Genomic DNA, 14,357 nt, shown 5'->3' on the forward strand with positions numbered 1-14,357 from the left:
TAACGCCAAAAAGCACATTATTTCCATTGCTGTCCCTGGACTCTGTTCCTGTGAGAGAAGACTGAAATGAGGTTGTTCAGTAGTGTCTCTGAAAGGAGACGGCATGCCAGCACCGTTTCCCAAATGATCACTTCCACTCTTCCCCAAATATAGATTAGGTGTTTTCACATCCCTGTCTTTCTGTGTGAGCCTTTTTTCACATTCCCCTATAACCATCTCTCCCGTTGCTAAATAATGCCAGTTCCTGCTCAGTCAAAACGTTAATGGCATGCTAGGCAATGAGAGGGAGGAAGGTTTCCCCTGAAATTTTCCAATAAAATCAAAAGTGTGTGGGATTTGAATGCTCATCCTAGAGTTCACTCTGGAGTCTTCCCCTAACACACAGGGGACATATGGCAACATTTCATGATCCCTCAAAGCCATCTCTAAGTGCTTGCTTAGAGAACTGTGAATAGCACTTCTGTTTTAGGAGGAGTCTGTGAACAGCTTCTAATCCTGGTGATCCTGTTTGCATCAGTTTACATTCCCAGGGCTATCTGTGAACAGAAAAGACTGGAAATACACCTTTCAGCTCATCTGAACCAGAGATTCTCTTTTACTCTGCTTGTTTCCTCACTTCAGGAAATCCTTGCTACAGTGCAGGTTTTGCTGATCTGAAAAGGCAAAATGAGCTCTACACCCAAAATCACTCAAAACCAGTTGCTTTTTGTCCTATGGCCTTCCACTTTTTTGTATGATCAGTGAAGTCCACTGACATGCTTGTCTAAAACCTGACTGCTAATTACACCTCCTGGATCTTCAGCACCCATAGTGATTGGAAAGGCTACTGCCTTTCTACCCATTGTGGAAAGCATCAAAATTGTTCACAGACCTACACAGGAGTTCCTGGAAGTAAATTAAATACCCTTAGCCAGGTTATTTATTGATGAATGTAATAGAAAGCACACAGATAATTTTTCAATCTCAAGGTTTTAAGTTTGCAAACTCTTTTGGCTGTGGATAAGGAAGGGCAATGAGAAATGAGGAAAGCCTGCACAGAGCCTAACAGCAAAGGCCCTGCCTGTCAGTTCTCTGTTAGCACCATCCACAGTCCCTAAACCCCCCAGCAAAACTCCACGATAAACTCTAGCTTTTCTCCTAGGAATCTAAAGGACAATAAAGACTCCAAGGAGTGACAAACTTGCAAGGAAGCAGGAGGTTTCTTTAACATCCTCTTTCCTCAGAAACTCCTTCTGTTGCGTTCAGATTTAACCTTCCATTCAGCTGCCCACTACAAGAAGGACATTGCTGAGTTCAGGGAAGGGTAATGAATCCTGGGGAGGGTCTGGACCTAAAGTCTGACGAGGAGTGACTGAGGGATCTGGGGTTGTTTAGTCTGGAGAAAAGGAGGTTCAGGAGACACCTTATTGCTCTCTACAACTACCTGACAGGAGGTCGTAGCAGGGTGGGGATCAGTCTCTTCACCCAGGCACCAGCGACAGGGTAAGGGGAAATGGCCTCAAGCTGTGCCAGGGGAGGTTTAGGTTGGATATTAGGAAAAGTTTCTTCACTGAAAGAGTGGGCAAGCTTGGGACAGGCTGCTCAGGGAAGTGTGGGAGTCACAAATACAAGCAGACGTGGCATCCAGTGCTATGGTTTGGTGAGCACAGCTGTTCAGGCAAAGGTTGGACTTGGTCTCGGAGGGCTTTTCCAACCACGTTTCTAACCAGGTAAGCTAAAAATACGGTCGGTATCAACGGGGCAGCCCAAACTAGCACCATTATTCAAGCCACTTTGGAAAAACACCCCAAAAAGAAGTCACTAAGTCACCCTGGATAAGGAAAGCCCAGTAACACCCAGAAACGCCACTCGGGGGGGAAGAGCGGACCGGCCGCTGTGGGGGCTGCGAGGGGCTCCTCAGGGGGCTCCCCCCGGCACCGGCGGGGCGGCGGCACCACCACCCACGGCAGACACGGCAGCCGCGGCCAGGCGGGCGGAGGGCGATGACGGGGCGGCTTCCCAGGGGGAGCACCGGGACAGGACCCGCGGGAATCCCGGACACTCCGGACCCTCCACGGCCGCGGCGGCCCCTCCCGCGCGTGCGCGGCGCGGGGCGGGCCCGCGCGGGGGCCCCTCCCCTCCGCTCCGCCCCCGCCCCTTCCCCTGCCGCGGGAGCGCGCGCGCGGACCCGGCGGCGCGGGGGCGCGCGTGCCCGTGCGCGCACTCGGGGCGGCGAGGGGCGAGGCGCGTGCCCGCGTCCCGCGCCGCTCTCGCCGGAGCGCCGGCGGGCGGGCGGGCGGGCGGGCGGCGGGGCCCGCGCCGGCGGCCGGGGCATGGAGAGCCTGCTGGAGAACCCGGTGCGCGCCGTGCTCTACCTGAAGGAGCTCACCGCCATCGTGCAGAACCAGCAGAGCCTCATCCACACCCAGCGCCAGCGCATCGACGAGCTGGAGCGGCGGCTGGACGAGCTGAGCACCGAGAACCGCAGCCTCCGCGGGCAGCAGCAGCAGCAGCAGCAGCCGCCGGCCCCCGCCGAGCCGCCGGCGGCCCCCGCCGAGCCGCCCCAGGGTCCCCCGCCCGAGCAGCCCCCGCCGCCGCCGCCGGGCCAGCCCGACCCGCTTCAGCACCACCAACAGCTCCCGGCTCAGCCGCCGCCGCCCGCGGGCAAAGCGGCGCCGGCGGGGCCCGGGCGGGCGGCCGGGCACCAGCACCCCCCGCCGCAGCCACACCAGCACCCCCCGGACAAGGACGGCAGGGAGAAGGTCTGCTGCGCCGCGCTGCTCCAGCACAAGACCCCCCAGGCCATCGGCAAAGGCGTCCTGAGCCGGAGAGCGGAGTGAGTGCGAAGGGGGAAGGGGCGGGCAGGGGTGGCGGGGGCAGCGGGAGCCGTTCCGGGCCCGGCTCCAAGAGGGAACTGGGTTATACCCCCCTGCAGCCTCGCACGGGGAGAGAGGCAGTGTGTGGGTGGGTGGGGGAATCCCTCCCTCGATGCTTTCTCGGGGAGAGCAGGCACAGTGCAACGAGGAGCCAGGATGCTGCTTCCCAAAGGCATCAGCCTCCCGGTTCGCCGCGCTCATTTCGGTGGACAAGTGTCCGTGGCCCGTGGGAAGCCCCTCGGGCTGCTCTCCCGCGGTGCTCACACACGGCATCGTGCCTTCGTTGTCTGTCACAAATAACCGAGTCCTGGATCGACGAGGAGTGAGTGCGGTTTAGCCCAGGCAGGGAGAAGCCTCGCAAAGAGCAGCGGCGTTGTGGTCGCTTCTCTTTGCCTTAAGTCGCTGGTATCTGTCAGAAAAACCCGTCATCCCTGGGGTGAGCTGGGGTTTTCCTGCCCGCGCTGATGTAAGGGATGCATTATATTGCACGTGATGTGTGTATGTTCATAGAGATACTGATACCGTACACAGCTTTGACATTTAGGGCGCTTATCGCCCTAAATGTGTGTAGGTTGTCTTTTTTTTATTATCATTTTATTTTATTTTTTTCTGTGAGTGGCACCTGACACTGATCCTGCTCTTCAAAAGGACAAAGTATTTTTTGTTAGTCTTTGCTCTTCAGTGAAGAAAGCTTGACTACTAGTAGTGAATACTGATAATGATCTGTGTGCATGCATGTATAGTAAACAAGGATGAGCATTTCAGCACTATAGGTGCTGGAAGAGGCTACTACTGAAAAGCAGCATTCTGTTGGATTATGTATTCAGTATATACCACCAGTTCACCAGCTGGTAGTTGCAATTGCAGTCAGTATTGTAATTTCCTTTGTTTAGGCACTTTGAAAGCAGGGGAATGCTTTCTGGTTGAAAGCCAGAGTTAGTGAAGTTAGGAGAAGGAACATAGTTTCTGCTGTGGGTTCTTTTATGCAAGAAAGAATCTGATATAAGTAGTAAAACTAGATAGAAATGTCTTTTGTAGAATGATCCCTATTGTTTTGGCTACAGTAATGTCCAAACAAATGAAGTACACAGCACACCGTATAGCCCAAAACGTCTTCCTTGTCTCTTTTGACAATTTAAATAAAAGGGACCCTTCTCTCTTATGTTTGTTTTGAACACGCAAGCAGAGCTACAACATGGAGCTGGATTTTCAGCTGGTGTAAGTGGAGTTAAACCACTTCATAACAGCTGAGTACCTATCGTGATTTTATGAAAATCAGTGAGGATATTACTATTGAAAGAAACACCATTAAAGGAATAAGTACAGTCAAGGCATGCTTGAATCCCAAAAGGCAGATTCATACTTCTAAAATACTGCACTGTAAAACTTAATTTTGCAATCACATCTTAAAGGAAGTGAGTGGGCTTCTCAGAGTATTAATACAGGTAGTAAGCCTTTACAGGATCTGGCTCCTATTCATCATGCAATAGCTGGAGTTTAAAAAAAAAAAGTAGGGCCAGATGCTGAACTCATGCCGGTTGTTGTAAATCCAGAATAGAATGCTTTAAGTCCCTGAAGTCAGACCAGTAAGAAACCCATATAAAAATGCATAATCAACCTCATTGTTTTTTTCAAGAGTGACTCCCTGCAGTGAGGGCTCTGTTAGAAACATCGTCTCAGCAAGGGCTTTCCTTGCTTCTGAGCAGAGTTTCTAACATACGTCATTACACAGACTGAAGAATCAATTTCTATGCATAAGCCTAAATACTTCCTTCTTATCTGAGCTCTTTTTGCAGTAGGGTTTTTGACTGGGGGAAGAATTGTAGATTTTTAACTTCATGCCAAAATGCACAAAGAGAAGGGCATTAAGAACACAGCTGATTGCTGGTATATCATATGATAATCTTTATATTTCAGATAGATAGATAGATAGTTGGATGGATGGATGGAGCCTTTTTGTGGAAAGTCAGGGCTGCTGCTGGGGATAACAGAGCAATCCCTGCAGCGTTCTTCGCTCAGGAAGATTAAAATAGACTGCTTATGTTTCCTTCTGTAGCTTAGGCAAACCAAAATCTTTGTATAGAAAAGGAAATGTGAGAGATGCCAAACATTTCTCACTCCATCAGGTTCTTTTTTTCCCCCCCCATTGATTGTATATACTGGGTTTCATCCTCTCTTGTGTCTATTAGAAGAAAATCAAAGAGACTGCAGAATCTAACTTACAGGCAACTTGGATGGAGGGTGAGGAGTCTTTCACCACCTATTGACAGGATGCCCAATGTTCCTTATGATTCAGCTGGCCAACCTGAGAGTTGTATTTTTGCTTTTGTGTGACAGCAGGGGACATATATGTTAATACTTGCACAGACCAGGTGTCTGCACTCTCTTCCTTTCTCTACTCATCTAAACATGCTTTTCCCTCTGTTATAAACCCTGAAATTCAATATTATCTATTTTTTTTTTAACTTAGCCAAGAGTATAGGACTGACTGTTCACTACAGAAAATGGCCACTCTAAACAGAACAGAAGGGATATTTTAGCATGTCGGGAAGCAGTGGCTGAAAGCAGGGGTTAAAGCAGCACCCAGGCAGTGCCAGGAATGGAATTTCCTCTGCCTCTCACAAAACAGGAGGTTCTGGCAGCATGTTTAAGTGGACTTACACTGGCCCTTCTCACCTCAGACACAGCCCAGGGATTTTGCTCATTTTGAGTCAGGTTTGAGGTTTCTTTGCAGCCCAGCTCACCTCAAGCTCTGTATAGAAGTGAAGACCTGAGCTTTTGGACACATGTGACTCATTCATGTCAGCTGGGGCAGTCTTCCACAAGGGATTTGTAAGGAAAACCAACTGAAGCATCTCTCTTATTTTAAAGAAAACTTCAGTCTTATTTGTTTTTTCTTCTTTTTTTTTTCTTTTTAAACTGACAACTTTTTTTTCTTTAAAGCCTTAATAAATAATAAAAAAACCCTTCATTTTAAAAGGAGACAAAACCAAGCCCATCTCTAAAAATGGAAGAATTCCTTAGTTATGCAGAAGCCCCTAATTGTTGCTGCATGAGTTTGTGTGAGAAAGGTAGCACTGAGCTTACCTATGAAAGGCGAAGAGAAAAAGTCGGAAGATTCTTGCAGAGATTTTCAGCAAGAATTAGGCTGATTATTATTCCACGGCATCTGTCTCTTTCTACCTTAGGAGGCTATTGCATAAGCACCTCACAGCCTTTAAAAACAAAATAATAAGGTCATTCGTCATGGAATGTTTTTGCTTCAAAAATACAGGTTGCCAAATTAGCATTGCTCAGATCACCCTTACTAGGCAGCCTCTTGTCTTAAGGGACCATCCCGAAGTGTCGGCAAATCCTGCAAGTATAAATTTTCCTTCCCTTCTTTATCCGAATACCACCTTCTCTGCCAATCCCCAGTACCCTTCACTGAGTATCAGGGAAATGCCACAGGGTTGAATTTAGCAGATTATGTCTAAATGACCCAAATCCTGCTGGTTTTTATCAGTGAAACTCTCAGTAGGAGCTCTGTGTATGGAAGGACTTCAGATTCTGAGCCCAGGCATTAGTGGGAAAACTCGCTTCGATAAATACAATTAGAATAATAGCTAATAATCCATTATAGTTCCCTTCATCAAAAGACATGGGTGCAATTTACAAACATTCTGTGTTAAAGTGGCATTAAAGTCCTCTTTAAACCATGTCACCAACAGTGAAAACAAGACATAGAAACAGTATTTGTCTGGCATGACATAATGAATCCAAGCACTGCCTTTAAATTATCAGCCCGTGTTTGCTCTACAAGATATCCCCTCATGCAAAACAAACTCTTAGAGCTCCTGGAAGAATTTTGCTAAAATCACATTTTCCCAGAGGCCTTAAAGCTCATTTTGGATTTGCGTTGGATTGAAAACTATCTCATTTTATTTTTTATTGGTCTAGGACAGAATGTTTAACCTTAGTGAAGAGGCAAGTTTTAAAAGACAATGTTAAAGTCACTTAGTTGCCGTTGTGGTCTGAGACTATTTGTTTATTTATTTTTTCTTAATTTCAAAAACTCAATTATGTAACTCTAAAATGAAGATATTGCATATGCAGAGGTGCTGTTTACCATAATTTTTCTTTTTAACTATGCGTTGATGTTCTATTCTATGGATTATCTCCAGGGTAAAGACATGAGAAAAAATCCCACTGATTTCAATGGATACTAACAATAACTGTAAATATTATGTTTACCATTAACACATTTTGCTATAATTGTGCATTGCACCAGCACAACCCTTCCACCCCCAACAATTAAAAAAGAAAAAAGAAAAAAGACCAGAACAGCTCTGAATGGCTCATGTACCCCAGATATCTATTCCTTTCACTTTGGCCGCACAAGGAATGCTACTTTTGCCCTCTGCTTTCATTTTTCCAGATTTCCTCCAGCATATTTCAGTGTTTAAGTCCCCTGAGCTTTCACACACCAGAAATAGTTGCATTGGTGCTGCCCTGGGTTCTGCAAATCCCTGCCAGCAATGTACTGTCTCAGCAGCAGAAGTTATTTGGAGTCGAGTGCTGCAAGCGGGTTTCAGATGACGGAGGTCTGCTTTGGCATAGCTACACAGATGTTAAAGTCCTGCTCAGATGATTTTGAAATAAAGAGCATAACGAGAGGAAAACAGAAAGTAGACTCTCTGTGACTACATCCCATTTAAAGATTATGTCCGTGCTGGTTCCCTTCGCGTTGTAATCAGCTAAGACATACTTTGTAACACGAACACAGCTGCCTCTTATCTACATCAGGGCCTGTAAAATCCCAGGCAGAGAAATATGGAGATAATTATTCATAACAATATATAAATTATAACAGATGAAGTGAGAGAAGGAAAAGGACTCAGTTTAGGAAGGGTTCAGGATGAAGTTCTAGGTATAAAATTGCTGAGTAAGGGCGGCGTGAGCACTTCCACCCACAGGGATAGCACTTCTGTATGATGCTGTATAAAGTCCCAGCCAGAGCAACACAGTGTCAAGGCTGAAATTACTAGTGTGGGAAATGTCACTGACAGGATGGGAGCATCAGGAAGTAATAACAAGGAAGGAGTCTGTGAAACAATGCCTAGTAGTGCTTTGGACATACACCTCCTATGTATCTGTATCCTGAACCCGTTAGAGCAGTACTTGGAATAACAAAGAGTCATAGCAATCATTTAACAAGAGAAGTCAAGGGCTGAAAGTAACAGCAAAAAAGGTGAATTTAAAAATGCTTAAATAAGAAGGGATGCAAACACATTATTTTTACTTCTTTTAATAAAAAATGGTGACATTTTTATGTCACTCAGCTACATGTTCTGTTGCAACCAGGCTGCTCTTCCGTGGTGGTAAGAGTACCTTGCTTCCATACGGTCTGTATCGACCCACTTGGTGTCACTTCCCAGGCAGATCCAGGGTAAGGCTCTATAAGAAGACTTTAGGAGCAATGGACTCACATGGCAACACTGTTAGCGTTCAAAAGAATTCTCACATGGCTGTTTGGAAGACGAATTAATAGGAAAATGTCCCAAATGAGTAGGTGTTAACAGTGCCCTTGAGAACTCCTGCCAGGGCTTCGGTGCCAGGCGACTCTTGGGTTGGCTGTCCCATTCTTTGGAGCACAAGCAGTGGGAAAGGACACCCGTTGTTCTGAGATTTCAGCAAGTGCCTGGTACTTCCCTGTCCTTTGTTAAATGGTGTGCACAGGATTATGCAGTTTAGGCATGGATCGTACAACTTCTGCATGCAGAAGGTGGCTACTTACATAAGGCAGACTGTACACATTCCCACCTATGCCATACTTGAAATTATTTGCACTTTTAGTCAGACTCAGAGAAATCTAGCCTTGGGATGCTCATCTAGTCCTTAGTGCCAGACCAGAGCCTGTCAGCTAGAAGCTGGGTCTTCTATTAATTGTAGCACCTACCTACTCTTTAAAAAAAAAAAAAAAGTTCACATAATAAAATTATTTCTGCAAGCAAAAATAGCTCTGGACAAACCTATATATTAGACTGTAGAAATTTCTCTGTTTTATCTTTTTTTCCTTCTGCCTTGGAATGCAAGTTAAACCCGTAAAAAAGAGCTACTGTCTCTATGCCATAGTCTTTCTGTATGTAGGATTGATTCATCTTCTGCTTTCCTGTTATTTTCCTTATAAATACCATGTTAGGTTGCTTATTTTCTTCTTTCTTTCCCAGGTCAGCAGTGGTTTATTTCTCTTTTTTCCATTCTTGGTTATGAAACCTTTTGTTGTTTGTCCCTTAGGAAAACATTATAGAAAACCAGAAATAATTCTCTGTTTAACAGATGGAAAATATTCCATTTGTTATAAAATTACATGTAGCCTGTGATTGTTACTTGGTCCACATTCTATTGAACCATGTAAGAGCAAAAAGGATAAAAGAAAAGAGTCATTTATGAAGGCAGAGCCTGAAATGTGACCATTTTCCCATTCTTTCTGAATTTTTGAAAAAAATATAAACCTTTTTTCCTTCAAAGAAGTGTATCTTAAAAAAAGACTAGCATTATTCTTATATATTGTATATTCTTGTATTCTGGATTTTGTAATTTCATTTAGTTAAGCCCTAGGTGAGAAAATGAGAGTCTTGACTATTGGATTTGTTCTGCCCAATGGCTCTGTTCAAGATCTCAGTTAGAGCATTGGACTAAAAGTCCTAAGACAAGGCTTTAATTCCTCCTAAATTTATTTTTAACAGACTTGTGATGCTGGACAGACCTTTTCATCTCCGTGTTTTTTAAGATCTGTGGCAAAGCAGCTGGAGATCTATTGTTACAGACACGAGTGGGCAGGTAGATCAGGAGCGATCCTTTTTTTAAATTCCAGCATAGGAAGCAGCCTAAAGCTCCTGTCCTTGCTTGCAGTGAGTACAGCAAGGCAATATGGATATTTGCACACAGAAAAGAGAATGTATTTGCATGAGCTTTTGTCTACAGTAAGTGTCTCAGAGCCAAGTTGAAGCAGCACCTAGTTTCTGTGCTTTTTACATACAGAAAAGCAAATCATCTGCTGGAGGAAATCAGTGCATCTTTACTGACGTCAGTACAGCCCTGACAATTTACATCACCTGAGGATCTGTACCAGATTTTGTATATCTGTCCTCACACACAAATTCACATCCATCCACTGATGTAAATGAGTGTTGATGATAGCAATGGATAGCAATTCATAGAGATAACAGTGAGCAAGGAGAAAACCATTAAGCAACATTCTGATTCCTTGTGTAATAGGTTTGTAATGTTTTCTTATGATGTTTTAATATAAGGTGGTAGGAGTTTTGATGCTGCAGGGTTATAAAGATAAATTTGCTCTGTTTGATAATGTTTTTTTTCTTTGCGCTGTGCATGCACAGTCTGCTTCTCACGCAGGTATTACTGTATTATTTTTATTGCTTTTGCCAAGATTATGCTCATTGATCAGCCATTATGTTCATGTGGTCTGAAGTTGCACTTTCTGAGGGGGATAGAAGGGGATCAATATTTTTTCCATGATTAATTGCATCTAAGAGGGCACATTTTGATGAAATTGAAGTGATTTTGAGTAAGAAATTAGAAATGGAAAACCTTATCCTTCCTGCCTTCTTCTAGCTGAAAACAAAGGGATCTGTGATCTGCAGAACTAATGAAGCTTGGCTTCCAGAAGATTTGTGTCACCGTTACATTTTCTGGTGCCTAGCAAGACGTGAGTTCTGATCTAAGCTTCTCCTGGTGTCAAGGCTTTTATATCTCTCTCTAACATGGAGACTTCTCTGTAGAAAAATGGTTTCAGTTCAGTCAACAGCCTTCTCCTCACTGGAGAACCTGCGAAGTTCTCTCTGCTACACCCTGCCAGATATTTTCATGAAACTTCAGTTAGAGGTTAGTATCTCTGAAATCACTGTAACTCACTTAAACTTGGTTGAAACTCTCTGTGGGATCTGCAGTTACAAAGTAGGAACCAACGCAGACACACATACACAGAGAGAAAGAAAGAGACACACATGCTTAGAAGGAAAAAAGGAAAATATTATATGGTCACAAAGGACACATTTTGCTTAGGAACCCAGGGAATGAAGACCAAGTCCTAGATAGTTTTTTGAATTAATGCACCAGTATATCAGAATGCCTCAACAGTCCACTCCAAATCTGTGACCCTTTCTTGGAACAGGTGTTCTGTTTGTCATAGTCTCTTAAAAGTCTTGGAATATTAAAGTTATAAAGAATTGGTGACACACAGGTGGATGTTTACCACTGGCAAATGGAGTCTGTTGCTCCTCCTGGCTTTGCATATGAAGTTGGTGGATCATCTCAGTCCACCTGCCAACATTTGCATGGGCATGGATGGGCTGCTGCTCAGGCAGTTACTGCTAAGAGAGCTTAGTTTATACTTGCTGAAACACACTAAACCCTCCATGTCATTCTCAAGAGTAGCAGAAAATTGACACTGAAATTATTATAGATCTTGAGGAGGCTTGGGATTTTCTTCAGGTTTTGCTGTAGTTTGGATGTTTCTTCAAATTCTGACCTTTCCATTAAAATACGGGACCTTGCTACCAGTCTGTTTGTCTCTGTGATGTTGATTTCCAGCCAGTACTCTGAAGTGGTTCCTCCTATCCTGCTCCAGTGTGAGAGCTGCTCTGATACTGTTGCTCCTTCTGCCTCAGCATCCAGAATCCTGGTGTTGCAGTGCCTGGGTGGACCCTGCCTCAATGGAGCATCCCTGGATCTACTTCCTGAATCACTGTGGTTTTGGCCCTAAGGTTCTCCACAGACTTTATAAGTGAGAGCACTTTCGAAAGGAGATGGTATCTCTCCAGATTTATAGAGATTATTACCTTTCTTTTTACTTCAGTCATGGAACCAAACTTAGACACGTCTTTCCTTGCTTTTTCCCCTCTGTGATTCATACCATTTCTGCCTCATTTGGGCAGTTCCAGGAGAAGTTTCAGCTCTGCAGTCAGCTCAGAATTCTCACAGATGTCCTTGTCTTTAATTTGCTGTTTTTAATTTGCAAATCCATTCCCAGTAGGATACCAGTAAATTGCCTGTGTCTGCCTAGGTACTCATGTGGCCACCTTCACCATAGTAACTGAGTGTCTGGATTTGTCCTGAGAGCCCATGCTGATATCCATGCACATTGGACCACTAACCTTCATGTGAACTAGCAAGGAATCTGAGGAATCTCCTGCCTCACTCTGAGCATTCACTGGTTCCCATACCAAAGATCTCTCTTCAAGTAATTTTTTTCTATAATGTTTTGTGCTAATAGATCTATATCCAGTCAAACTCCTGAAGCAGACAGACTGCATGGCTCTGATCCGTAACTTGTGCTATTTCACAACCCAGGTAGGTCTGAGAGCCAGATTTTGTTCCCACTTAACTGTAAATCTGAGTGGCTCACTTAACTAGGTGGCTTCAAATTTGAGAGACATGAGATAACATCTGATGTTACAGATCTTCTTGAACTGACTTCTGTCCCACCACTGGAGGAAGTTGGAGTTAGCTATTAGCCTGTTAGATTCTGTGCATGCTTGCCGTGACAGTCATTTGGGATGGCACAGCCAACTGCTGTAATGCTTCCCCCAAGAATTCTTTATTACTCATTTGGGAAATTACTGATCTCCATGTTAAGCCGCAGCAACATCCGCTGTGGGACCCTTGTTTCTGCTGAGAAAGGAGTGAGTTTCTCATCTTTGTCGAGCTGAATACAGAAATATTTTCTTCACTAGACATGCTCTGACTGGAGCTATTAAGCCACCTTTATCACCTCATTTACCATGGCTTTTACACAGCCAAGTAGTCAGGGAATACCAGATTGTATCCTTGGTGGATAAAAAGTGTTGGCAAAGAGTTTGAGTCTCAGATATTTAAAGGTATCTGGCCTCCCAAAAGTGGAAGTAAGAATCCACTCGATTTTAAGGTGGGGATCAGATGTCTGCCAAACTCCATTTGCTTTCAGCAAGTTATTTTACATGTAGGCAGAAGAAAGGAAGTACTGGTAACGGGAAGAGGAGCAGAAGAGGATGAGAGGTATCTACAGGTGTCTCTATTCTCTGCTAAGGGCAGCCCTCAGGCTGGTTTTAGGTATATATTAACCTACTCTTCAAATCCCAAGCCTGAAAGTACAGCTGGAGCGTTGCCTCAGGAGTACATCCCAGCAATGTGCACATCTGCATGCTCTCTGAAGCCTCTGCAACAGCCATAAGATAGGATATGCCATAATTTGGGGTTCAGCAAAGGTTGTCTACAGAAGTGCAGGGAGATACAAGGTGGTGGAAGAGTGGACAGCAGTGGGGAGGAGTTACAAGGAGAAGGGGAGAGAGCCCAGTGGAAACTGCAGAATGCAGGAGGGCTGGGAGCTCCATATCCTTATCCTGCACAGGCTGTGAAGTTTTTGAATGCGTGGTTCATTTACATGTGCGACTGTAATGATGCTTTGGTGTAGCTGAGGGAGGGAAGGAATGACAGGGGTTTGTGTTCTATTTTTATGAAGCCTCTTACTCAGGAGAAATTGATAATAAACAGCACACACTGAACAGTATCCTTAACAGATACTGACTGGTTGAAGCCCAGTAGGCAACTCCTGGGCTTAAGGAAGGAGCCCACTACTGTATTCCCAGAGCATATGTGACCAGTTCTCATCACTGTGGTGTGGGAGGTTTATCTGATCTCATGAAGCAATGCAGTTTAACCTGGCTGGGCAGTGTTTGGGAAATCTCCAAGAAATACCTAGAGTGCCAGGAGAGGACAGCAGAGTTTGTCTACAGGTAGCATAATTTTCAGGATATCTCTGCCTGCTATTAACACCTCTGTTTTTCAGATTAATTGTTGGGAACCTTGACCACTTGTGACCCTTCACAGGATATACACACAGAGAGCAAAGGTGTTATCTCTGTTCACATCTTGGAGTAAACATGTCTTCATGTTCCTCTCACTGGTTTTGCCTGATTGACAACAGGCCTCATTCTTCACTGTCTTCTTCTTGCGAGGTTGGTTTCTTTTGTGTGACATAGGTTTGAGATGCTGGCAAATCCTCACTACGTGATTTACATCCTGCTGCTTCAAGCACAAGTGATAATATAACATATAAAGAATCAGAGACATTCTTCTGCTGCAGTTTTTACAAGGCTTCATTGCACTCTGCTGTGGCCAGCTCTCAGATCTAATACCAGAAACATCTGTACTTAAGAGTTGAGCACATATACACAATAATGTTACATTTTTAAGTGCTTTAGGAAGTAATGCACTTATTCACAGGGGAAATGTTGCTATTGAATGTCCCTAGCAATATCTAAAAGTGCAGGAAGCAGCAAGTATGTAAGCTCTAGTACACCCCTAACTATGACAAGATCTTGCTGTAGGATGAATGATACAAATACCATGGGAATGTAGGCCACAACAACATCAACAACAACAACAAAAACAATGATAATGATAATAATAATAATAATAATAATAATAGTGTTTTCTGCATTACTCTTTAGCAGTTCTTAC

At 44.4% G+C, this 14,357-nt stretch overlaps 1 protein-coding gene across 5 annotated transcripts in view; it reads left to right on the forward strand.

Annotated features, from left to right (window-relative positions):
- The first annotated feature begins 2,297 nt into the window (after positions 1-2,297).
- IQSEC3 (IQ motif and Sec7 domain ArfGEF 3) overlaps positions 2,298-14,357 on the forward strand; it is a 102,109-nt gene continuing 90,049 nt past the window's right edge. For 4 of the 5 annotated variants that reach the window (XM_050323402.1, XM_050323405.1, XM_050323404.1 and 1 more), the window contains exon 1: positions 2,298-2,815. In XM_050323402.1, coding sequence (XP_050179359.1) covers positions 2,313-2,815 — 503 coding nt within the window. In that variant the 5' untranslated portion in view covers positions 2,298-2,312. The remainder of the gene's footprint in view (positions 2,816-14,357) is intronic. The other variant, XM_050323406.1, reaches the window with a different exon arrangement.

Source organism: Myiozetetes cayanensis, unplaced genomic scaffold, assembly GCF_022539395.1.
Source record: "Myiozetetes cayanensis isolate MyiCay16 unplaced genomic scaffold, myiCay2020 scf3, whole genome shotgun sequence".
NCBI lineage: Eukaryota > Metazoa > Chordata > Aves > Passeriformes > Tyrannidae > Myiozetetes > Myiozetetes cayanensis.